This window comes from Geotrypetes seraphini, chromosome 1 (genome assembly GCF_902459505.1).
Source record: "Geotrypetes seraphini chromosome 1, aGeoSer1.1, whole genome shotgun sequence".
In the NCBI taxonomy this organism is placed as follows: Eukaryota; Metazoa; Chordata; class Amphibia; order Gymnophiona; family Dermophiidae; genus Geotrypetes; species Geotrypetes seraphini.
In genome coordinates, this window is record NC_047084.1 from 76,190,142 (window position 1) to 76,215,900 (window position 25,759).

General features: G+C 44.3%; 1 protein-coding gene across 2 annotated transcripts in view; it reads right to left on the reverse strand.

The window, feature by feature from the left end:
- Window positions 1–25,203, reverse strand: part of GRP (gastrin releasing peptide) — a 37,889-nt gene extending 12,686 nt beyond the window's left edge. The window contains exons 1-3 of one of the 2 annotated variants that reach the window (XM_033933547.1): window positions 24,946–25,203; window positions 5,406–5,647; window positions 3,928–3,987 (exon numbers count right to left, since the gene is read on the reverse strand). In XM_033933547.1, coding sequence (XP_033789438.1) covers window positions 3,958–3,987; window positions 5,406–5,647; window positions 24,946–25,108 — 435 coding nt within the window. In that variant the 5' untranslated portion in view covers window positions 25,109–25,203 and the 3' untranslated portion in view covers window positions 3,928–3,957. Of the gene's footprint in view, window positions 1–3,927; window positions 3,988–5,405; window positions 5,648–24,945 lie in introns of those variants that run through there. The other variant, XM_033933539.1, reaches the window with a different exon arrangement.
- Window positions 25,204–25,759: the final 556 nt, after the last annotated feature.

Genomic DNA, 25,759 nt, shown 5'->3' on the forward strand with positions numbered 1-25,759 from the left:
CTTTCAAGAGATTCAGCCACTCTTTCATTTTCAAACTAACTGAGCTCTGGAATGAGTTACCGCTTTCACTTAGAAGTCTAGGCCCCTTCGTTTTATTTCAGAAAGCATTGAAAACTGTTTTAGACATTTTGGAAAATTCTACATTATATTCTTCTTCTATATTTATGTACTATACTTACATTATTGTAAACCTGAGTCAAGCACCTTTTTGGTTGAAGACCCGATCTATAAAATTAAGTTTTAGTTTAAACACAACGGAAAATGCCCCTCCCTGGATACACTCAAGGAGTTTGCTCAGTACCAAGAGTGCTTAATATCTGGGATATTAACTCTACGGTGGGCCCTAGGCAAAGAAACTGCCCCCCACCCCAATTGTAATTTAAATACATTTTAAAACTCCCACAAGTGTATGGTTACCAGACGCCCGGTTTTCCCTGGCTATGTCCTCCTTTTGAGGACATGTCCAGGCGTCTACACGGCTTTTCAAAACCCGGCACTTTATCTGGGTTTTGAAAAGCTGCCGACATTAGGACGGCATCCGCAAATGCCATGCGATATCGCGCACGTGAAGTTATTGCGTCGCATCCACGCACGTACACAATGTAATCCATGCATGCGTGGATGCTGTCCTGATGCACAAACAGGTTAAGGGGGGTGGGGATGGGGGCATGGCCATGGATCCAGATCTTCCTTCATGAAGATCTGGTAACCCTACACAAGTGGGGCCACATGTTATTCTGACAACAGAGAAAAACAGAGGAGGAAGCAGCCAGCTGCTTCTGCCAACTAAAGGAGGGTCTAGAACAGTGTTTTCAACCTTTTCACACCTGTGGACCGGCAAACTACTAGGACTAAAATTTAAAAGCTCCGTTTCTGCCCCATCTCCGCGAGCTCGGTCACCTCAGTAACTATAAAAAAATAGTGCAAAATATAAACAGCAGATATAAATTCTCAAAACTGACATGTTTTGATCACTAAATTGAAAACAAAATCATTTTTCCTACCTTTGCTGTCTGGCGATTTCATGAGTCTCTGGTTGCGTTTCCTTCTGTCTGTGTATCCTTTTTCATTTCTTTATTTCTGCACTCAGGCCCAAGAATTGTCCCTTTCTATTCCCTCCCTCTTTCCTTTCCTTCCTATGTCCTTAGTGCCCCCAGTGCCTCCTTCCCATGTCCTTAGTGCCCCTTCCTGTCTTTAGTGCCCCCAGTGCCTCCTTCCCATGTCCTTAGTGCCCCTTCCTGTCTTTAGTGCCCCCAGTGCCTCCTTCCCATGTCCTTAGTGCCCCTTCCTGTCTTTAGTGCTCCCAGTGCCTCCTTCCCATGTCCCTCTCACTGCCTTCCACACTTTGTCCCACCCCCACCCCCGAAGCCAGCCTGCCTCTCTCCCTTCCTCCCTGGCCAAAGCTAGCCTGCTTGCCTGCCTACCACCTTCCCTCCCTGCACCGCAAAAAAAAAGCCTCCCTTCCTTTCCCCTGCTCTTACCGCCCTGCCGCTGCTGCTACAGCCGACAGGAAGTCTTCTTTCCGACGTCAATTCTGACGTCTGAGAGGATGTTCTGGGCCAGCCAGGCAGCGATTGGCTGGCCTAGAACGTCCTCTCAGATGTCAGAATTGACGTCGGAAAGAAGACTTCCCGTCGGCTTTAGCTGTAGCGGCAGGGCGGTAAGAGAAGGGGACCCGGGGAAAGAAGGAAAGGAAATGATCACCTGTCCCGTTGTACCTAAGCATAGCTTCGGGACGCTGTGTGTGGGGACAACGGGACAAGAGGTCTGAAAATGGACCTATGGTCATTTTAATCTTGCCGGCCCTGTGCGGACCGGCAGAAATTTCCTGTGGACCGGCACCGGTCTGCGGACAGGCGGTTGAAGAACAGTGGTCTAGAATAAACAGGCCTATGTTTCTCTCCTCCCACTCTTCTTATAACCACAGCCAACTAACCAGGGTAACAATCTGCCTTGAAAGCCGTTTAATTAGCAGAACTGAAACAGTGGTCAACTGCTCAATAAGAGCACCTTTTTGTACCCTGAATGCGACTGAAATAGGTCTAAATAAAAACATCCTTTATAGATTTGGATACGTGTCTTCAGTTGATGTTCTAATTTTGATTCATCCCTAGTACCCACAACAGGAGTGGCCTAGTGGTTAGAATTCCTGCCTCAGCACCCTAAGGTTTTGGATTTAATCCCCATGCTGCTCCTTGTGACTCTAGGCAAGTCACTCAACCCTTCATTTCCCCAGGGACAGAGAGCGAAATACTTAAGAGTTCCTGAATGTAAACTGCTTCAAATATAGTAGAAGCAATATATAAGAAAATGTAAATACACATGTCTATGGAGGAGAGTGTCGCATAGCAGTTAGGGCTACAGCCTCAGAACCCTGAGGTTGTGGGTTCAAACCCACACTGCTCCCTTTGACCGTGGGCTAGTCACTTAATATTTCCCTGCCCCAGGTACATTAGATAGATTGTGAGCCCACCCAGGACAGATAGGAAAAATGCCTGAAGTACCTGTATGTAAACCACTTTGAGTGTGGTTGTATAACTACAAAGGCAGTATAAAAGTCCCAACCCCTTCCCTTCCTCCATTGCCATTAAGACAAACTAACACAGGACATCAGAATTCTGCTCTTCCAAAAATCACATTTTAGACTTCTAGAGATATCCATGTGCTCTGAAATAACATTATTCTAAGCATTTATGCATGTTGTAGGAGCATAATTGCCTTTAATACTCAATCTCATTTTCCCTTTGAGTAGATAAAGGCACATTAGATTTCCTACAGTTTTTTGTTTTTATTCACCTCGACTCACACTGGCTCCCAATACAAGCAATACAATTCAAATTTTACTGTCTATTATTTAAATCAATGAATGGAGACAGCCCAGCCTACTTTAACCGCCTTATCCAAACTGCCACAACCAGGCAAAGGAGAGCCCAGACACCATTCATGCATCCCCCCCCCCCCAAATCAGATTCATCAAACGCAAAAAAAATGTACGATGGCCTACTGGCCACGCAGGCAGTGAAGCTTGACCACCAACTATCCAATCTACTGATTACAACATCAGACTACAAAACTTTCAGAACAAAAATAAAAACCCTGCTATTCAAGAAATCTATCACTTACTGTTAGATTAGATAAAGTAGATATTTCTGTGGAGGTTTTGCAAAAAAACTGCTATCTAATAGCAAAGCTAACTTATCCTTACATAATCAATTGGAAAAGATGGAGAATTTGGCTAGAGCAAGAGCAAAAACAAAACAAAACACATGACTGCATTTTTTGGCATTGAAGCTGAGGTCCTGGCAACTCAGCTTCAATGCCAAAAAATGCAAAGTCATGCACCTGGGCAGCCAAAATCCATGCAAGACTTACACCCTTAATGGCGAGATCCTAACAAGAACTGAAGCAGAATGAGACTTAGGGGTGATCATCAGTGAGAACATGAAGACTGCAATCAAGTGGAGCAAGCTTCATCCAAGGCAAGGCAAATCATAGGTTGCATATGCAGGAGTGTCGTCAGCCGTAAGCCTGAAGTCAAGCCATTGTATAGATCCATGGTGAGGCCCCACCTGGAATACTATGTGCAATTCTGGAGGATGAATTACCGTAAGGATGTGCTGAGACTGGAGTCGGTCCAGAGAATGGCCACCCGGATGGTCTCGGGACTCAAGAATCTCCCGTACGAGGAACGGCTGGATAAGTTGCAGCTGTACTCACTCGAGGAATGCAGAGAGAAGGGTGACATGATCGAGACATTCAAGTATCTCACGAGCCGCATCGAGGTGGAAGAAGATATCTTCTTTTTCAAGGGTCCCGCGGCAACAAGGGGGCATCTGTGGAAAATCAGGGGCGGGAAACTGCACGGGGACACCAGGAAATTCTTTTTCACTGAAAGGGTGGTTGATCACTGGAATAGTCTTCCACTTCAGGTTATTGAGGCCAGCAGCGTGCCTGATTTTAAGGCCAAATGGGATAGACACGTGGGATCTATTCACAGAGAAAGGTAGGAGAGGGTCATTGGGGTGGGCAGACTAGATGGGCTGTGGCCCTTATCTGCTGTTTATTTCTATGTTTCTATGTTTAAGAAAAAAAAACCAAAAACTTAGATTTCTGAATTTTCCTATAATCACATTTGGCTCCTTTGGAACTCCTGAAGATGTATATGAGGGATGTCTTGCAATATAATCAGATGGAATTATTTACTCCTGATAACTTAATTACATCCCCAGGAGTACTAAAGAAACTGGTGAAGGAGAATTGGATAAGATTGTGTCTCAGAATAGTTTTAAATATTTCCCAGTTTCTAGAATCTTCTAAACATGTGATTACTAAACGAGCAACCTTGTTGGTAACATTTTAAAACAGAAACGATCCAATCTATTGATAGACACCAGACTACAAAACTTTCAGAAAAGAAATAAAAACCCTGCTATTCAAGAAATCTATCAAGACAAACTAACTCCGCAGGAAGCATCTCAATCCCTCGAAGTAACCCGCTCAACTATGTAATTTCTTCTGGAACTGTCCAGATAACCTCTTGTGTAAGCCACCTTAAACCCCCAAGGTAATGAGAAAATAAGTCACTAATGTAATGTAATGCAATATAATTTATCCTTTTGCTGGTACTGGTGAAATCCTCAAGGCAATTATGCTTTGGCATTATTCAGCAGATACCAAACTTGAATGTTGGTACAGGATAAAGCATTTGGTGAACTCATAGGTGAACTCATCTAGTAGTGAATACACGGGGTAGTATATTCACCAGTGTACTAAGCTAGTAACATAATAGATGATGGCAGATAAAGACCCCGAATGGTCCACCCAGTCTGCCCAACCTGATTCAATTTAAATTTTTTAATTTTTTTCTTCTTAGCTATTTCTGGGCAAGAATCCAAAGCTTTACCCGGTACTGTGCTTGGGTTCCAACTGCCGAAATCTCTGTTAAGACTTACTCCAGCCCATCTACACCCTCCCAGCCATTGAAGCCCTCCCCAGCCCATCCTCCACCAAACGGCCATACACAGACAAAGACTGTGCAAGTCTGCCCAGTACTGGCCTTAGTTCAATATTTAATATAGTGGTTCCCATCCTTGTCCTGGAGGACCACCAGCCAGTTGGGTTTTTGGGATAGCCCTAATGAATATGCATGAGAGAGATTTGCATATAATGGAGATGATAGGTACGCAATCTATCCCGTTCATATTCATTAAGGCTATCTTGAAAAACTGACGGGCTGGTGGTACGATAGGACAGGTTTGTGAACCACTGTATTAAGCCCCTGACTTATGAAGGATCCTTAAACTTTTCTCGCTCAGCTATGGTACATTAACAATCCTAGCACACAAAGCTCCTAAGGTCTAAGTTTGGCAGCAGAATAAATTTATAACTCGATACTTTCACATTACCTCTTTTAGACTGTTGCTGTCTTCTGCCTCCCACTTCCTGTTATACAATGGAAGCGTTTCCCTTAGAGCCTGAGCGCTTCGGTTTTCATCTATCAAATCAAGCAAGTTCTTGAATATTAGTTTTAATTGCTTGGATCCTTCCAGTTGCTTGAAATTTTCAGGAAATTTGGAAGATGGGATTGTGTCTGCACCTTTATAGATGTCGGGAAGCTCATCAGTGCTCTTCTTTCCCATCAAGTGCCCTATGAGAACAATTAAACTAGTTTAAATTATCACACAAAAAAAATAAAGAAAAATTCATAAAATGATTGAGGAAAGTTAAAAAATTACAGCTGATTGACTGGCATCATTTTGAACTCAAGACGCAATGCAATAGGCAGCCAATGTAAATCACACAAGATGAGTATAATATGATCAAATTTAGAAGCCCACACAATGATCCACGCTGCAGTGTTTTGTGCAATTTATAAGGCCTCAATCACATACTCCTCCTTTTACTAACCGCGATAGAGGTTATTGGCGCAGGGAGCCACACTGAATGCTCCGTGCTGCTCAGAGTTCCTATGAGCATTGGGAGCAGCATGGAACATTCAGCGCGGCTCCCTGCACTAATAACTGCCATCGTGGTTTAGTAAAAGGGAGGATACTTAGGTAAACCGAAATAAAGTATATTTCAGTAGTCAAACTGACTTGCCTTCCTTAGAGAAGACAGGCTTATGTTAATGTAATGAACCCAACTGCATGAATAAAGACACAATAAAGACTTTCTTCTGATTTACCGTAAACTGTCTGCCTATGTGCCGCATCCATGAAATCACACTATTATATACCAGGACATCTACGTATCAACCTAAATTAAATGCAGTAAAAGTCATTCTTTTGCAGCGTAGAGCCAAGTACATTTGATTGCATGTCCAAATTGTATTACAAGTTAAAGGAACAACCTATCATACATTCTCAACTTAACCACAAAAATGATTGTGAATGCTTGTAAGTTGACCATGTCACGCCTGTTTTGTGTGCTCTTCATTGGCTGCCAACTGCTTCTCAGATTGAGTTAAATCTCTCTGATATTTAAGTTACTGCATGATAGGAGTCCAGTGTTGGTCTCTTTTACAGCTATATCGGCCGTCTTGTGTTATACTCGTAAAACAATATTTATTTAGAAGTACTGTCTTTGAAATCTGTGAAGTTAGCTGTTTTTCGTCACACTACGATTTCATGAGTCTCTGGTTGCACTTCCTTCTTCTAACTGTAAATCCAATATTTCTCTATTTTTCTGCCTCCTGCATGCTTCCTCTCCTCCAGACTTCATTCTATTCCCCAACCAACATCTCTGTCCCTCCATGAATCCAACTTTCCTCCTTTCTCCCTGCCCCCCCTTTTTTTTTTTTCTTTCTGTCCGTCTCTCCCTGCCCCCAAGCTACACATTGCCTTTCAAAATAACAAGTGCGTCTAGTCTGCTGCAGTTTAGGAAGATGGTTAAAAACTGCCATGTAAGAGATGTTTTTCCTGAGTGGCTTCAATGTATGTTACTAGGTATCTCAGTTTTTGATACGAGAGCTGATATTTTTTGTAAAATTATTTTAGTATGTATTGTGTGCGTTTTAGTCTGTTAATTCATATTTGCTATGCATGTTTTATATTGTAACTCGCACAGAATTGTTGGATGTTTGTGTGCAAGGCATTTTTAAATAAATAAGTAAAATTGAAGCCATCACAGCCACTTAAGACACACGAGAAAGTTTGCTGCCCAGTGTGAAGAAATGCATGAAAGGGACTAAGGGTCCTTTTACTAAAGCTTAGCACATGCTGATGGAATTAGGGCATGCCAAATGCTAAGAAGCCTATTTGAAACTATGGGCTTCTTGGCATTTAGGGCCAGATTCTCTAACCAATGCATTTATCGGCGGTCGCCTTGAAAGCGGTCGCCAATCGCATGTCAATCTTGTGACATCAATGGTGATGGAATTGTGCCTCCTGCAAAGATTGGTGCCAGATATGTGGGCAGATAAATGGCAGATGAGTTTTAATGTGGAGAAATGTAAAGTTATGCACATAGGGAAAGGGAACCTGATGTACAACTACACGATGGGGGGGGATGACATTGGGAAAAGGCAACCTAGAAAAGGACTTGGGGGTTTTGGTGGATAAAACAATGAAACCGGCAGCACAATGCGCAGCGGCCTCAAAAAAGGCGAACAGAATGTTGGGCATTATCAAAAAAGGTATCACTACCAGAACCAAGGAAGTTATCCTCCCGCTGTACAGGGCAATGGTACGACCGCATCTGGAGTACTGCGTCCAGTACTGGTCGCCGTACCTAAAGAAAGATATGGCGATACTCGAGAGGGTCCAGAGAAGAGCGACAAAAATGATAAAGGGCATGGAAAACCTCTCGTATGCTGAGAGGCTGGAGAAGTTGGGGCTCTTTTCCCTGGAAAAGCGGAGACTTAGAGGGGATAAGATAGAAACTTATAAGATCATGAAGGGTATAGTGAAGGTAGAGAGAGACAGATTCTTCAGACTGGCGGGGGCAACAAAAACTAGAGGACACTCAAAAAAATTGAAGGGAGATAGGTTTAGAACAAATGCTAGGAAGTTCTTCTTCACCCAGAGGGTGGTGGACACCTGGAATGCGCTTCCAGAGGGGGTAGTTGAGCAGAGTACTGTTTTGGGTTTCAAAAAGGGATTGGACGAGTTCCTAAAGGGTAAGGCAATCCAGGGGTACAATTAGAGGGTTACTATACAAGACAAAATGCTCTTGAGTAATAGATCACTACAGGTCATTGACCTGGGGGGCCGCCGAGGGAGCGGACTGTTGGGCATGATGGACCTATGGTCTGACTCAGCAGAGGCAATGCTTATGTGCTTATACATTTCTGGTGCCTACCTTTGATGTGAATAATGCCTCCATAGGCGCTTTAGGCTACTGAATGCCATTTCTGGCATTTAGTCACACCCACAGTGGAATTAGGTGGCCTAAAGAACCTACAGAGGTGCGATTCTGGCACCTATTTTTTAGGCGCCATAGGAGCTTTGAAACTCAGTTTAAAACGTTGTCTAAACCACAATTTTTACCGAGCTTGGGCGCCTACAAAAATGGTGCCATTTAGAGAATCTGGGCCTTAGTGAACACTAATAGGTAGCCTGAGAGCCCATCTCGATGGGCAAACCTAACGCAGAGCTGGGAGGCCTGTGTGGTAGCTTGTCATAGGTGCGGGGCTGGTCAGGTAGAGGTCTGGAGGCAGGGGAGAGGCTGGCGGGTCTTTCCCACCATGGCTAGGGAAAGCATCAGGAGGGTGGGGTTTAAAAGCTGGGACTTGGGAGGGCTTGGGGCTTACCTGGTCCTCCAAGGTGGCTTTTCCCACCCGCCCTTTGTGTCATGGCTCAGAGGGCCGGGTTGTGGTGACTCGGGGCATAGTATCCTGAGCTACTGGCTGCTGGGCTTATCAGGGGATGAGCGGTGGGCCGGCTGGAAGCCATGCCTGGTGGGTCAGGTGACCCTGGAGAAAGGGGCATGTGGGGGACATACCACCCTCAGATCCTTGCTAATATGGCAGGGTAGGGGGCCATAACTTTTGTTTAAGGTAGCTTGGGCATTTTGTGCGATGTTAATATACTGTTTATATATTTAATGTGTAATTTGCAATAAACAGGGCTGCGACTAATTTTCACCATCTGTAAAGTTTGTGTATTTGTGTTGGGAAGGAAAGGGGTGGTGGGGCATAGGTGAATGGGTGTGTTTAGGGAGCAGGCCTATCCTGGTTCTGCTGTAATGGAATTAGCGCATGCGAAGCTTTAGTAAAAGGGCCCGTAAGAGAGATAAAGGTTGCATCCCAGGTAGTGTACAACTGGTATAGTATGATATAACTTATCTACACTTCTCTCTCTATTCATGGGGGTTAGGGGCAGCGCCGGCCAGCGAATATTGAAAATCCGAGAACATTTGGGCTGGCTCTGACCCACCCCTGCCTTCCCCCGGCAACCCAGACCTTACCTTGCAGATTCGGAGGGAGAAGTGTAATCATTTTTTATCTCCTTAGCTCTTACTCAAACTACCTCATAGGAGGACGGAAGTGCGACCTAACTGACCTGCTCTGCCCTCTAGTGGGCTTGGAAGGCGGGCCTAAGCACATAGGGCATGGAAGGTGGCGATTTGTATTTGGAAAACCAGTGTGCTGATTCGTTTGCTTAACAGCTCTGATCCTCCCGGCATCCCGGACCTTACAGGGTGGTGTAACGGGCTTCAGGGCAGAAGCGATCTTCATATGCTCCTGCCCTGTGCAGATCACCAGGTACAAAATGGCTGCCATGAGTTCCCGTAGTCTTGAGACTATGACGGAAATTTCCCGCAGCTATTTTGTATGAGTGATTTACACAGGGCAGGAGCTCAGGAAGATTGCTCCTGCCCCGAAAGCCTGCTAGATCACCAGGTACGGTCTGGGGAGGTCCGGTACGCAGCTTTTCCTTTTACCAAAAAAAAAAAATCCCGAATAACCGAATCCGCGGATTTGGAGGGAGAAGTGGATTTCTAAAATTTCTTAACCACCTATAACTAAGCAGTTTACAGCATAAAACATTCACAAGGATTCAAAGAGCAACATAACAATACTTTCAGTACACACATTTAACCTACTAAAAATAGCAGGGAACTACAGTAGATTACATATCAGTCATTAATGAACCAAGAGCATTATTCATAGTTCAGATTCCTCTTTAAACATCTCCCTTCCACTTTATCACCAAAAGTTTTTTTTTAGCAAATACACCCTTACTCTCAAGTAACAATATGCAAATTAGGATATCTTCCTTCAATGTCGGGTGTTCACCAACCAAGTTAATCATATCAAATGGACCTCAAAATTCAAAGGATACAACTTTAGAGAATGACACGAGGAAAAAAAAACCAACTGTCCCCTTCACCTCCCTGTCCCCGCAGCATCCACCCTTCCCTCTCTGCCATGAAGGTAAGGGGGAGGGAGGGAGATAGATTTAGCTGTAGGGAGGGCGGTGACCACACGCTTTCCATCCCTTAACTGTGGGGACAAGGCCATTCACCGCTCCACAGGGCGGTGGATGACCTTGTCCCTGTGCACGCAGTGAGCACTTCCCATCCCCCACCGTTTTGGCGGGCTAGCCGCGGGTCACTACCACCATTCTCTAATACAACTCTCAGAATTCAAAAATTCTTTAAGGGAGTGATACAGAACTATCACTGGTCCGCTCTGGAAAACACAGCCAGAGAGAAAAAAAAAACCTCCCTCTAATAGGGAGAAAAGGTCTCTGGCTCAAAAACCAGGCTCAAGTTAATACTTGGAATTTAAGGACATTTAAAGAAACACCCATATCATCGCTTGAATGCTGACGGAAAAGGACTGCACAATCCAGCACATTATAGCGACGCCCAGGCTCTGCCAAGCTAAGATTAACCTTTAATTTTAGTAGTGCTGATTTTGCTAATACAGTATATTGCCATCCCCCGAGCTCTTGGATTATTTTTCAGTTGTTTGATTTACCTCAGTGAAGTAACCTCCTCAATGAAGGGTGTTACGTTAAAGTGTCCTTAAATCCCAAGTATTGACTTGAGCCCAAGACCTTTTCTCCCTTCTAGAGGGAGTTTTTTTCTCTCTGGCTTTGTTTTCTGGAGCGGACCAGTAATAGGTCTGTATCACTCCCTTAAAGAATTTTTAAATTCCGAGAGGTGTATCCTTTGGATTTTGAGGTCCATTTGATATGATTAACTTGGTTGGTGAACACCCGGCATTGAAGGAAGACATCCTAATTTGCATATTGTTACTTGATAGTTGATATAAACCAGTGTCCTGCAAACTTTGTCGAGCTACAGCACAGTAAACATAGTGGCTCCAGGCATCCGGATGTGCGCCGACATTGACACGACGACATCACATCAACATTGATGCATGTGCGAAGGCCCTCCCGATGGGCCCTGAACCACCAGTGGACCAGGCAGGGAAGACACGCGGAGAGGAGAGGCACTAGCACTGTCTGATTGCCTATAGGACATGTCTCTCACCATGAGAGACACATCCTGTAGGCAGTCAGCTGACACCAGAGCCTTTCCTCCTCCCCAGCATCTCGTGGCACACCTCAAATCTCAAGAGGCACACTATAGAGTGCAGCGGCTCAGTTTGCGATACACTAATATAAACAACGTATTTTGTGTTAACAGAATATCAATAGTAAAATGGCAAAATGTCAGCAACACTTCCCCAAAATAGAAGGTTTTTAGCATAGTCTTAAATGCCTGTATCTAATGTCCTGTGGTAGATGATTCCAATGAAATAGAATGCTTTGTTTCTTGTTGATTCCCATTTGGCCATCTTGGCCAAAGGGAGAACCTGCCTATTATCCTGCATCAATCTTTATATTCTCCTTGGTGAATAAGGGATTAAAGAATGTAAATATTCTGGTTGATGATAGTCTGATGAACCAAAATTAAGTTTTTAAATTGTATCCTATAACAAATGGGGACAGATTTAAAGATCAACGTGTATATTCTGGAACATTCAAAGATGTGTATATTCTGGAAGAAAGGCAGGAATAGGGTAATGTGATCTAGACATTAGAGAATGCAAGTTTTTCCCTGTCCCTGCGAGTTCTTTTCCTGTCCCTGCCCCGTTCCTGCAAGTTCCGTCCTCATCTGCACAAGCCTCAAACGTTTTTAAAATCATAAGCAGTGTTCTCCCCAGCGCTTTTCAGCCGGGCGCTCCGCCCAGCAAATTTAGATGCCCGCCCAGCTGTCATCTGCTGAATCCTGCTGCCGCCACTGCTTTTCGCGCAGCGTGAAGAGCCGCCGAAAGACTCCCGCCAGACTTAAAACAAAACCCAGCAAGCAACTCAAATCCGGCTTCCCTCCGAAACCGGAAGTTACGTCGGGGGGGGGGGGGGGGTAGGGAAGAGAAGCCGGCACGGACCATTAGAGCCCCGGATCATGCAGGAGATAGGCCAGCCACGGAGGGAAGCTTACTTGCTCTTGCTTACTTCAGGCATTTCTCGCTGCCGGGTCCTGCCTACTTTCTGTTTCCGCAAAGGCAGGACCCGGCAACGAGAAAGGCCCGAAGTAAGCAAGAGCAGCAAATTGTAAGCTTCCCTCTGTCGCTGACCTTTGGGAGATAGGTCAGCGACGAAGGGAAACTTGCAACTTGCCTTTGTCTGTAGCGAATCTGCCGGGTGTGTGAGACGGGGGGTGAATGGGAGGAGAAAAACTGCTGTACCCAATTAGAGGGGAGTGTGAAGAGAAATGCTGATAATACTGCTGTACCCAATGGGGGGAGGGGGAAAGAGTCATGCTGCTGCACCCAATTAGGGGGGAGGGTGAAGAGAAATGCTGCTTCTGCTGTACCCAATTGGGGGGGGAAGAGAAATGCTGATAATACTGCTGTACCCAATGGGGGGAGGGGGAAGAGAAATACTGCTGCACCCAATTGGGGAGAGAGAAGGAAGATCAGGAAAAGGAGGAAAGAGATGCAAAGACCATGGGAGGGAGGGAAAGAAGATACCATACCATGGAGTGGAAGAGAGATGTCAGGGCATATGGGGGGGGGAAGCAGGGCCGGATTAAAGGATAGGCCCAGTAGGCACAGGCCTAGGGCCCAAAATGGTCAGGGGGGGCCCTCCAGTATTGTGCTTTGGGGCCTTACCCTTGCTGGATTCGCTGGCAGCAGCAGCCTCATCATCATCCCGGGCGCCCCCCCCCAACCCGTTCCAACCCTCCTTTACCTCCTTCCCTCATCAGTGACGTGCCAGAGGGAATCATGGCAGGAGAAAGCCCTGAAGCAGCCTGCTTAGAGTAGAGAAGTGCTGTTTAGAGTCTCGTGATGGGAGGGAGGGAGAGATAGGAGGGTCGTGGGGGGGGAGAGTAGCAGTCTGCCCCGGGTGCTCGGCCTGGTGTCATGAACTTCTTTGGCTAGCAACAGCATTTAAAATTCACTGCTGTTGCCAACTTCAGGCCTTCCTCTCTGCCAGGTCCTGCCTACTTCTGTTTCCATGAAGGCAGGACCTGACAGAGAAGGCCCGAAGCTGGCAACAGCAGTGAATTGTGAATGCTGCTGCCTGAAGAAGTTCATGACGCTAGGCCTTGGGTGACAGGAGGAAAGGGAGCAGAGGGGGAGAGACTTGCTGCACCCAACTGGAGGGAGAAAGAAGATGAGGGAGGGAATGAAACGAGATGCCAGGGCATGGAGGGAAGAAGGAAAGTATGCCAGACCAAGGGAAAAGGAAGGGGGAGAGGAAGGAGGATATGTCAGAGCATGGAGGGGGAGGGAGAGATGGAAGAAAAGGAAAGGAGTGAGATGCCAGAGAATCAGGGAAGGGAAGATACCAGACTGTGGGGTGCAAAGGAAAGAAAGGAGAAGAGAGAGATGCCAGAGCATAGGGGACGGGGTGGTGACAGAGAAAGAAAAATGGAGAAGTGGCAGAGCAGAAATCAATCATGTAGAAAGGAGAAGAGAAGGGGCACAGGATAGACAGTTTATTGAAGGAGCATAAAAAGAGTGAAGATGCCATATGTAACGGGGAGAGGGCAGAGTGGATGGAAGGGGCTGATGGTGCATGGAAGACAGAACAGACAGATGCTGGCTAGAAAGAAGAGTGAAGACAAGATAATTAAAGCAGAAACTACAAAAGATAGAAAAAAAAATTTTGTTGCTTTACGTAGAATCAAGTAGTATTGTATCTATTGATTAAAGTTTATAAATAGGAAATGGAAATAAGGCAGTTTTTTGGGGACTAAACCCCTTTCCTCAGATCAGAACAGGATACCATAACAGCAGGGGTGCCCAAATGGTCGAGCGCGATCGACCAGTAGATCGCAAAGGCAATGTGAGTCGATCGCGTTGCCTTGGCAATCTTTTTCTTCCTGCCTCCCTGAGCCAGGCCAGGCACGTACAAGCACCGGACTCACAAGACTTCACCTCCGACGTCAATTCTGACGTCAGAGAGGAAGTTCTGGACCAGCCAATTGCTGCCTGGCTGGCCTGGAACTTCCTCTCTGATGTTAGAATTGACATCAAAGGTGAAGTCTTGTGAGTCCGGCGCTTGTACATTCCTGGCCTGGCTCGTGGAAGCAGGGAGAAATCGGCATGGTGGCTTAGGGGGGTAGGGAAAGAATCGGGGAAGTGGAGAAATTGGCGCGATGGTTTGGGGGGGCAGGGGGAGAGAGACAGAAAGAAAAGGGGAGGGGCAGAAAGAAAAAAAATATTGGATTTATAGTCAGAAGAAGGAAGTGCAAACAGAGACTCATGAAATCACCAGACAAAAAGGTAGGAAAAATGATTTTATTTTCAGTTTAGTGATCAAAATGTGTCTGTTTTGAGAATTTATATCTGCTGTCTATATTTTGCACTTTGGCCCCCTTATACTAAACCGCAATAGCGGTTTTTAGCGCAAGGAGCCTATGAACATCGAGAGTAGCGCAGGGCATTCAATGCATCTCCCTGCTCTAAAAACCGCTATTGCGATTTAGTAAAAAGGGAGGGGGTATATTTGTCTATTTTTGTATAGTTGTTCCTGAGGTGACTTTGCATAGAATCGTCTGCCTTGACCTCTTTGAAAACCCGCAGAATATAAATGATAATTAACATTTTCTCTGCATACAGTGTGCTTTGTGTTTTTTAAAAAATTTTATTGTTGGTAGATCATTTTGACTTGGTCATTTTAAAAGTAGCTCGCAAGCCCAAAAAGTGTGGGCACCCCTGCTGTAGAGCCATTTCTTGTATGACTGGGCTATATTTATCTTTTTTTTTAGTTGTTTAAATTCATGCAGAAATAAATGGCTAGATTGAACCTAATGACTTCATTAACGCCTTTCCCTTTTTTAACCTCTATACCATTTGAAAGAGGGCAAATACTTCTTAAATTTAGTAAAAATATTCTGGCACAAGTGTCAAACCTTAAAAAAGGAAGTCATATTGAGCATTGGAAAATAATAATAATTAACTAATAAAAATAGTACACATTTAGGGCTCCTTTTACTAAGTTACGATAGTGGTTTTAGCGTGCGCTTAGCGCACGGAGGAATTGCCACGCGCGCTAGATGCTAATTCCAGCATTGAGCTGGCGTTAGTTTTCCCACATAGCGCAGGGGTTTGCGTGCGCTAAAAATGCTAGCGCACCTTAGTAAAAGAGGGGGGTTAATTTTCCCCATCCCACCCCACCCGGCTACTTTTTCATGCCACCCGGCTGGAAAAAATTTCTGGGGAGAACATTGCATAAGTGTTCAAGGCTTGTGCGCTTAAGGCAGAGCTTACAGGGACAGGGTCGGGGACAAGGACAGCAACAAAACTCACAGGGACAGGACGGGGAAATTGAGTTTCTGTGGGGACAGAGACAAATTTGCCCCGTGTCATTCTCTAATAGACAAAAATATTTCTATGGCATAAATGTACAGGAGGCGAGTCTCTCAACTGACAGGAAGCTCTGGAAATGAGGGAACGTAGAATGAAGTTGAAAGGAAATAGAATGGAGCAATTGAAGGAAAAACCTCTTTATGGAAAGGGTGGTGGGCATATGGAATGACTTCCTGGTGGAGAAGGCTGTATTTGAATTCAAGACAGAATGGGGCAAGCACATAGGACCTCTAAGAGAGAGGATGAGATAGAGGGTATGGGTGAGCATGATAGGCCATAAGGTCTTTATCTGCCACCATTTTCTATGTACCTATATGCGTGACAAGAGCTGACATAAAACAGTTCAAAACCTGTCTCCTGTGTGGTCTCTTGAATTTTGGGGTGTGTACTGGAGCATTAAGAAATTGATGCCTGCTTCTCAACACTTCTGCAGCTAAGTACATGGAAAGACACTGGGGTTGCTGGAGAATTCTATTTTACCAGGACTCCATCTTTCCTCCTACTCTCAGCTACACCAAGCTGCTTTTAGTCACTTATATCTCCCACTTCCCCTCATAACTGTTTATTTAACACATTTATATACTGCTTAAGCTCTAGGTGGTTTCTAATATCAAACAAGACGTAAAGGACGGCCGCATGTCCGAAGGGACATGAGAAATGTTTCTACCTCTTGCATATAAGCACAGACAAAATAGTTGAGTCTTTAGTAATTTCTTAAAGTTGACACTTTCTGTGCACAATCTTAGATGTCCAGCAGATAGTGTCTGTCCAGCATCTGCTAGGGTGAAAAGTGGGAGAGCATGGGAGAAGGAACATCAGCACCACTGAACTTTCCTGGAAAATAGATTGGCGAGAAAGGCGAGAACTGAAACGCTCTCGTGGCCAATATAGCCACAAGTGAAGATAAGTGCTAATACTGAAGCAGTTGCATATGGAAAGAGACTGGATTCATGGAGTATGCCGAGGAGAAGAGGTTGCTTGCTAGCTGAGGAAAAAGATGAGTTCTCTCTCATTCACTCGCTTAAAATCTTCTACTTGCCGACATCACAAATTATTCTTCCTCTGCCTCTACCACTTAAGTAGAATTCTGGTCAAAACCTTTCCCAGAATTCTAATTTCAGAAGTCAAGAAAGAAAAGGATGCCATGGAAGGGCAAGAGTACCCGGGGTTCTACACAAAATCCAATTTTCCCCAAGGTAGATATGGCTACTAGAATTTTGTGCTGAATTAAAGCAATGTGACACAGGATAAAGGAACAGTGATTTCCTCACTTGCTTCCTAGCATAATTTTAGCTGTTTTACATCCAGGTCTTGTCTTGGTCTTGTCTGTGAGCCTCATTTACTTTGTGCATCTAGCAGGTGGCATACCTTTAAATGAACAGAGCAACAGCAGGCTATTAGCATGGACCAGGCAGGTGAGGTTGCACAGTCAGGAGCAGGTAAATTACAATCCTGCAAATGGTCACCTGGAAGAACTAGAGGAAGTTGTCAAGAGGAGATAAGAAAGTCAGACATCTGGAGATCTGCTACCATTATACGAGCACAGAGGCAATAAGGTTCCACAGGGAGGTACCACACAGGGAGGTACCTCCCCCTCTTTCCTCTCCTCCCGGTAAATTCCCCTTCCAAAGCCTCCACTTTGGTAATCTCTTCCTCCTCAAAATACCAACCAAGAATACAGATCCCTAAAATGTAATGTAATCTTATTTGTAATCTATTTGTAATCTTACCTAGAAATGTCCAGTCATTTTTACTATCCAATTTGCAAGTTCTCCGGGAAACTATCCAGCTATCTTACCTCTTTTATAACCAAAAAAAAATTGTAACGTTACTGGAAATATCCAGTTAGCTCTTTTGTAATCTGCCTTGAACTGCAAGGTATAGGCGTAATAGAAGTCACTAATGTAATGTAATGTAATTATGAAAGTGATATGTAAGCATTTTCGATTTGAAACCCTTTTGCATGCTACAATTATTTTGATAACATGGTGAAGCTACAATTAACAATCAGTGTTCAATATACTATTACATTATATCATTGCAATATAAGTTAAGCCAATTTAAGTGTGTTGCGCTGAAACAGCATGCAGCCTTGACCACGCCAAAGTATTTGAAACATGAATTCATGTGGGGACAGGCATTATCAATTACAGAAGAATTTCAGATAAGTTTTCAGAATATTTATATGAATTTTGAAATTAAAGGCAAATGAAATTAAGGATGATAAATGAAAAAATGAAAATAAGGAAACCGAGGTAGACCTTAGGAAATTGGAAGACTGGGCGTCCAAATGGCAGATGAAATTTAATGTGGACAAATGCAAAGTGATGCACATTGGGAAGAATAACCTGAATCAGTTACTGGATGCTAGGGTCCGCCCAATATGTGGCGGCCGCCGATAAAGCAAACAGGATGCTAGGAATTATTAAAAAAGGGATAGTTACCAAGACTAAGAATGTTATAATGCCGCTGTATCGCTCCATGGTGTGACCTCATCTGGAGTACTGCGTTCAATACTGGTCTCATCTCAAGAAAGATATAGGGCTCCTTTTACGAAGCCGCGTTAGCAGTTTAACGCGCGTAATAGCGCGCGCTAAACCACTGGACGCACAAGCCGCTACCGCCTCCTCTTTAGCAGGCAGTAGTTTTTCGGCTAACGCGGGGTAGCAAGCGATTAAGTTACGCGCGCTAAAGCCGCTAATGCGGCTTCGTAAAAGGAGCCCATAGTGGCACTAGAAAAGGTTCAAAGAAAAGCGACCAAGATGGTAAAGGGGATGGAATTTCTCTCGTATGAGGAAAGACTAAAAAGGTTAGGGCTCTTCAGCTTGGAAAAGAGACAGCTGAGGGGAGATATGATTGAAGACTACAAAATCATAAGTGGAGTAGAACGGGTACAAGTGGATCGATTTTTCACTCTGTCAAAAATTACAAAGACTAGGGGACACTCGAAGTTACAGGGAAATACTTTTAAAACCAATAGGAGGAAATTTTTCACTCAGAGAACAGTTAAGCTCTGGAACATATTGCCAAAAGTTGTGGTAAGAGCGGATAGCATAGCTGGTTTTAAGAAAGGTTTGGGCAAGTTCCTGGAGGAAGAGTCCATAGTCTGTTATTGACAACGATAGGGGGGGAAGCTACTTCTTGCCCTGGATCGGTAGCATGGAATATTGCTATCCTTGGGTTTTGGCCACTAGGCTTGATGGACCATTGGTCTGACCCAGTAAGGCTATTCTTATGTTCCTAAGAGATTAATGAAAAACTGAGCTGTAAGATTCAAAATCATTGTGGCTAACATTCTGAAGAATCCACTTGAATTGAAGAAAACAAAAAAAATTTGAAACGAATGCATAAACAAGAGAACAAATCAACATCAAGTTCGATTGAATCACCAGACCTCAAATACCCAAGACGCTACTTAAATAATCTTTCGTATCTTTACTGGGGTAGTAGAGTTCATCATTGGTCTTGGTAAAGTGACATGTGCTCTAAATTAATTTTGTAAACTTGATTTGATAGCATACAATAAATAACCAGCTGTGCGGGTCCTGGTTATTTTCGCTCTTCCTTAAAGCCAATTTTGGTGCATGCATAAAAGGAGGCATAGCCCCTGATGAAACTGCGTGTGGGCAGCCATCGGGCATAAGAGATAAGTGCCTTCCTTTCTTTAGCACTAAAAGCACTTTATATTTATCGTATTCTATCAAATCAAGTTTACAAAATTAATTTAGAGCACATGTCGCTTTACCAAGACCAACGATGAACTCTACTACCCCAGTAAAGACACGAAAGATTATTTAAGTAGTGTCTCGGGGTATTTGAGGTCTGGTGATTCAATCAAACTTAATGCTGATTTGTTCTCTTGTTTATGCTAACATTCTGAAGATCCTTTATATTGCAGCAATATGCTTCTATAATAGTATATTGTTGAACATTGATTTTTGATTGATGTATAATCGAGTTCAGTACTATTGGAAGTATACCCCCCTATTGCTAAACCACTATAGTATTTATTAGCGCAGGGAGCCACGCTGAATGCTCCGCGCAGCTCCTGACACTCATAGAGTTCCTATGAGCGTCGGGAGCCGTACGCAGCATTCAGCGCAGCTCCCTGCGCTAATAACCGCTATCATGGTTTAGTAAAAAGGGGGGATAGTGAAGTTACAATTAAGACACTGATAAGTTATTATCCACCTATAAGGAGGTACTGAAAAGTTCTCAGCCCAACCAATTAACTCCCTAAATTCTGAGCATTATCTTGCCACTATACCTGAAAAGTGTTCTATTATTTAAGTGACAATCTGCAGAAACAAAATTCTCTATGTTTTGACATGGTTTCAGATCACTGATTGAACCATAACCATGTTATTTTCTTTTTGGTTGGGCTGAGAACTTTTCAGCACCCCCCTTCATAAAATGACAGAAGGATTCAAAGTAATGGATTTGAATTAGAGCAGAGAAGAACTTAAGAGCTCTGCAGGTGGACATGCACGGGAACAAGTTATGTCAATGCAGAGAACTTTCTAGAATAAAGGAGTCAAAGTATGAGGCTGGAAGGGTTTAAAGTGAGAAATGATTTCTTCACAGTAATGTACTGACGCATGAACACAGTCAAACTGCCAGTCCATGAAAAACAGAATCAGAATTTAAGAAACATGGTACAGTACAAGCAGAGGATTCTTTTCTTCATTTTTAAATTTTTTTTATTGGTTTTATAAAAACATCTTACAGAAAATGTAACAAATTATCCATCCATAACATTCCTTAAAAGCACTTATGTACTATACATGAAATACAAAAACCTAACCCTAACCCCTTACCTCCCCCCTTCTCTGGATTTGTATGTAAAATATGAAATCTTTAATTTGGCAGGTTCACTATACTACTAAAGCTTAACAAAACAATCTAATGGACCCCAGATTCCTCAGAATTTTTGAGACTCATTTATTTTTCCTGCTAACATTTTCTCATATTGGTAATACATGCAAAGAGTCTCCGACCAGAACAGCATATTTAACCGATCCCATTGCTTCCAATTCCTTGTAATCATTTGCAAAGCAGCACCTGTCATAATAATAAGTTTATTCTTTTGAACTACTGAGCAGGCTTCTATTCGTAACTGAAGTACCAAACAATATAATTCCATATGATAACGGAATGGATTCTTAACAGTTTGCAGTAGACAAATGAATAAAGCCAGAGACTAATACTATTTGCAGTATTGCAAAGGAAGGCAATAGAGGATGACTTGATGGGTTATGCCTTTAGCATTGTTGGAAACATTACGTTTGTTCCTTTATATGTTATTATGCCTTTCGCTGCCATCAGTCTGTCGTTTTAGGTTTCTGTCTAGGGAGACAGTGTTAACCTCTCTCAATGGAGCTTTTCAACAGGCTAGACCAGGGGCAGGCAATTCTGGTCCTTGAGAGCCGGAGCCAGGTCAGGTTTTCAGGGTATTCACAATGAATATGCATGAGATAGATTTGCATCTCAAGGAGGCAGTGCATGCAAATCCATCTCATACATATTCATTATGGATATCCTGAAAACCTGACCTGGTTCCGGCTCTCGAGGACCAGAATTGCCTACCCCTGGGCTAGACAAACTTTTTTCAGGTGGGACACAGGTGCTTTAGATTCTGCATTAAAGCAAACAGATGAGTTACATACTTAAAGTACCTGGTATCCACTTAGGCTGTAAACTCTGCCGGATAGGACATTGTTGTGTTGGATTCTAAAAATGCACCAAAGCAAACACCAAAGCCCTCCGTATTCACGGTTTCAGCTTGCTGGCTCCTCTCCCTCCCACCCCCCCACCCCCCATTGCATCAGCTTGCAAAGAAAAAATCACCGATTCCAAGCGATTACAGAGAAAAATCGCTGATTCCCGGCACTTTCTTCACCATGTTTTGCCTCTCCTTCAGAACAGGTCAGGTCTCCCACCATGTTATTCAGTTTCACCATATTCATGATGGTTTTTAATAGAAAACAGCGAACATATGTGGTTTTTCTGTATTCACGGGTCTGTTAATCCCCCATCACAGCAAATACAGAGGGAGAAGTGTATTTGGAAAGTTAAAGAGCCAAAAACCAATCCTCAGCTGTAATTTTCTACAAGTTGTATTCCTAAAGTTTTTACATAGACACAGAATGGATCTTTTCTAAATGAAGCTCCATAATTTCAAATAAATGACAAGTATCATTTTTCTTCTGCAATTATAGTTATGATGCCCTTGCATAGTAGAGGGGGTGCTGAAAAGTCCTCAGACCAACCAAGAAGAGAATGACATGATGCGATTCAAATCAATGATCTGAAACAATGTCATGACACAGAGAATTTTGTTTCTACAAATTGACATTTAACGGAATAAGATAACATTCGACTACAGTGACAAAATAACGCTTTGAATTTAGGAAGTTGGTTGGTTGGGGTGAAAACATTTCAGCACCCCTTGAGTATATGGGGGGGGGGAGGGGAACAAAAAACCCAAGCCTCCCAACGTATCTTTAGATAATTCAAAGAAAATGTCTAGAAAGAGCCTCTTAAAACAGTATTAGCTCTTGCTGAGCAGGGTAAATATGTTCAGCTTTATGAAATTACTCTGGAAGAGGATTTTCTTCTAGGGATAATTTAGAAAGCTTTCCTCCAAGATTTATCAATGAAATCATCCCATTATGGTCAAAAAGAAAGCAGTGACTCAAAAGAATTAACAAATGAGCCCGTTTGGGGTCTGTAATGAATATCTCCCTCTCAGGCTTATCTATTTGAGCTATTGTGTCAGCATATAAAATAGAATACAAACCAAAACGTGTTAGAAACATATCTGGAAATATCACATCTTGGCAAACAATAACAAACCACCTCACCCTTCCAGCTAATGTCCACTCTATACTCCAATTAAAATCTGCATGGGCTGACGATCAGATGCAGCAAAAACACACAAGTGAAACCTTTAATGAAATAATTGGTTTTTTTTCTTGCTGTATCTGATCGTATAGTGTGAATAGTCTATTATCTACAACAGCCAGGCAGTCTAGGATAGAATTAATAAGCAATAAAATGCAAGCCACAAATAAGAAAAAGAACCCCCCCCCAAAAAAAAAAACCTACAAAAGTAGGAGGAGCGTATAAAGGCTAAAGTTTCTTTTTCTCCAGTTTTTGTATGGTTTTATTGTCTTTATAATTCACTTTCTTTAGGTTGTGTGCCATTTTTACTGCCCACAAGAAGCAAAGCAGAGGTTTCTTAAAGGCAAATCTAAACTAATTTCTCCATCCTGCCAGTCACGTTAAAGAATCATTTAGTCTCTTTACCTAGGGGAAATAATTTCCATCTACTGCTGAACCAAAATACAGTAAAAACCTTGGTTTAGGAGCATAATTTGTTCCGAAAACATGCTTGTAATCCAACACTCCTATATCAAAGTGAATTTCCCCATAAGAAATAATGGAGACTAAAGATGATTGGTTCCACAACCCAAAAACTTTAATACAAAATACTATAGGTACTTGTATTGCAAGACCTCACTCATTTAGAACAGTCACTGTACTCCTGCAGCATCAGAGAGAGAACCAAGGGCTCAGTTGTGATGATGCAACACGTGTATACTGTATGCACTTGTACTGTAAGACCTTGCTTGTTTATCAAGTTAAAATTTAATAAAATGTTTTGCTTGTCTTTGCAAACACTTGCAAATCCAAGTTACTTGCAATGCAAGGTTTTACTGTATTCGCCTAATATTAGAATGTCTGATAAATACCAAAAAGCTTCCATTGCATGCACGTTGTCTATACAAGAAGCAACACAAAAATGTAGCCAAAACGGAATGAAGAGACAATAAAAGCGTGGCAGAGGCCGAGAAACAGAGAAATATCAGGAAGAGGGAGAAGGCAGAGGAGAAAAATCTGTCTGAAGGTTAAGTTGAGGTAGAAAAAGAGTGAATCAGTCATTAACGAGGCGATACCGATAGCTCGGTGCGGGCCGGCACCGGAAGGTTCGGTGTCATGATAGCAGGAAGGAGCCGTTCTAATTGCTCCTTAAGCTGCACCTGAAGGATGGCCGTAATGCGGTCATCAAGGGATGGCACCGGTACCGCTTTTTTCTTCTGCGGTACCTGCGGTGCCGCTCGACGCCCCGGAGATGAGGAGCCCGATGTCGAGGGACTCACCTCTATAGGGGCGGAGCGCTTCCGCTGGCGTCTTACAGGCGGCAGGATTGGACTCACTGCACTCGAGGCCGGAAGACGGTCCAGCGGGGAAGGCTTCTTAGCCGGCTTACCTGACTGTTGAGACGCCGGTGTGGAATCACGCGGCGTCGAAGACGAGGGTGCCGACTGAATCGGTGCCGAAGCCGGAGTCGAAGGAACGGGGTCGGACATCTCGGCACCGAACAGTAATCGCTGCTGTATTTGGCGATTTTTTAATGTCCGTTTTTTTAGAGTGGCACAGCGGGTGCAAGTAGAGGCCTGATGCTCAGGACCCAAACACTGTAAACACCAGTTGTGTGGGTCCGTGAGAGATATAGGCCTAGCACACCGCTGGCACTTTTTAAAACCCGGTTGAGGGGGCATGAAAGGAAAAACGGCTTCCGCCAAATCGAAGGCCGAGGCTTCGATGGTGGCAGAAGGCCCCGCCGGGGAAAATCAAATTAAGAAAAGAAAAAATTGTTGTTTTTTTTTTTTTTTTTACAAAAAAGAAAAAAGAAACGAAATAAGGCCAATTAGCCAAAAGTTTACGCGAGCGGGAAGGCAATAGAAAAAAAGTTTCAACAGCCGTTGAAAAAAACGCGTCTTCTTAGCTCCGCGGAAACTAAGAAACTGAGGGACCGCGCGCCTCTGTCGGGCGGGAAGGCACTCGCGCGTGCGCGGTGCGGCCGAGCTAGAACTTTCTAAAAGTTCTTAGAGTGAGATCACTCTAAAATTGTCCGTACCGGGGCTCCGTCGGTGCCGTCACCCATCAGTCAAGAATATGCTGCCTGCTTGTCCTGGGATAAAGAGTGAATCAGTCATTAACGAGGGGGGGGATCACATACGGTTTACAAAGACAAAAGAAAGCTAACAAAGATGTAGTTACAAAAGTGTGCAAGAAGTAAGAAGGAGGGGGGGGGGCGGTTGCAAGCGAGGAAGCTCGCTCGCATCGCGGTGGGGAAGCAGGAAGAGGAGGGCGGGTTCCCTTACCCACAGCCCAGTGGCTGCCCCGGGGGTAGATTCTGGAGAGGAGCGCCTCTTCGCCTTGGAACTGCTGCTGCCGCTGAGAGGGGGGAGCCGCCCGGCCCAGCTGCACCTTGAACAGGACTAAGCCGCAGAGGACGAGAGCGAGCAGGCTGCGAGCTCCTGCCATGGCTGCAGCGAGAGCGCGAAGTGAGGCGGCGGCGGGCTCCCGGCGCTCTTTATAAAGGGGCCGCGCGGGACGCGAACCTGACGTCTGCGCGACCCGGAGCAGCCCAGGCGTCGCACCTACGGGGGGGGGGGTGGGAGGGGGGAGCAAAACATAATGCAGCTCTCCCTCTTCCTAAATTACGTGGCTGCACTGGTTCCTTCTTCCGCTCACCTGTCACCAAATGTTCATCAAAGTCCCTGCTGGGAGATAACGGGAAGGCGGCCCGGGGCTAACTTTATTTGTGCAGCAAGGCACCTGGTCTCCCCCCCCCTCCGCAAACACATATATGAATACATTGATCTACTTTGTAATTCACTCAGCGCGTTCACCCCCCCCCCCCGTGTCTGTGCCAGTTGCATGCGGCCATCCATCCTCTCTCTCTGTGCGTGTGTGGGGTGTCGGCAGCGGGGGATTGAGGTCAGTTCTCTGTTTCTTTGTGCCTCTCTGGCTCTGTTTGGAGTGTGTGTGTGTGACGCCTCAGCGCTGTGTAATGCGTGTGTGTGTTTCATTTCAGCCAATATAGCTGATGCGTTATCTCTAGCTGTACAGGTTGCTTCCCGTTACGACCAGCCTTATCTGTGCCTCATAAATCGACGATGGGTCTATTTGCAT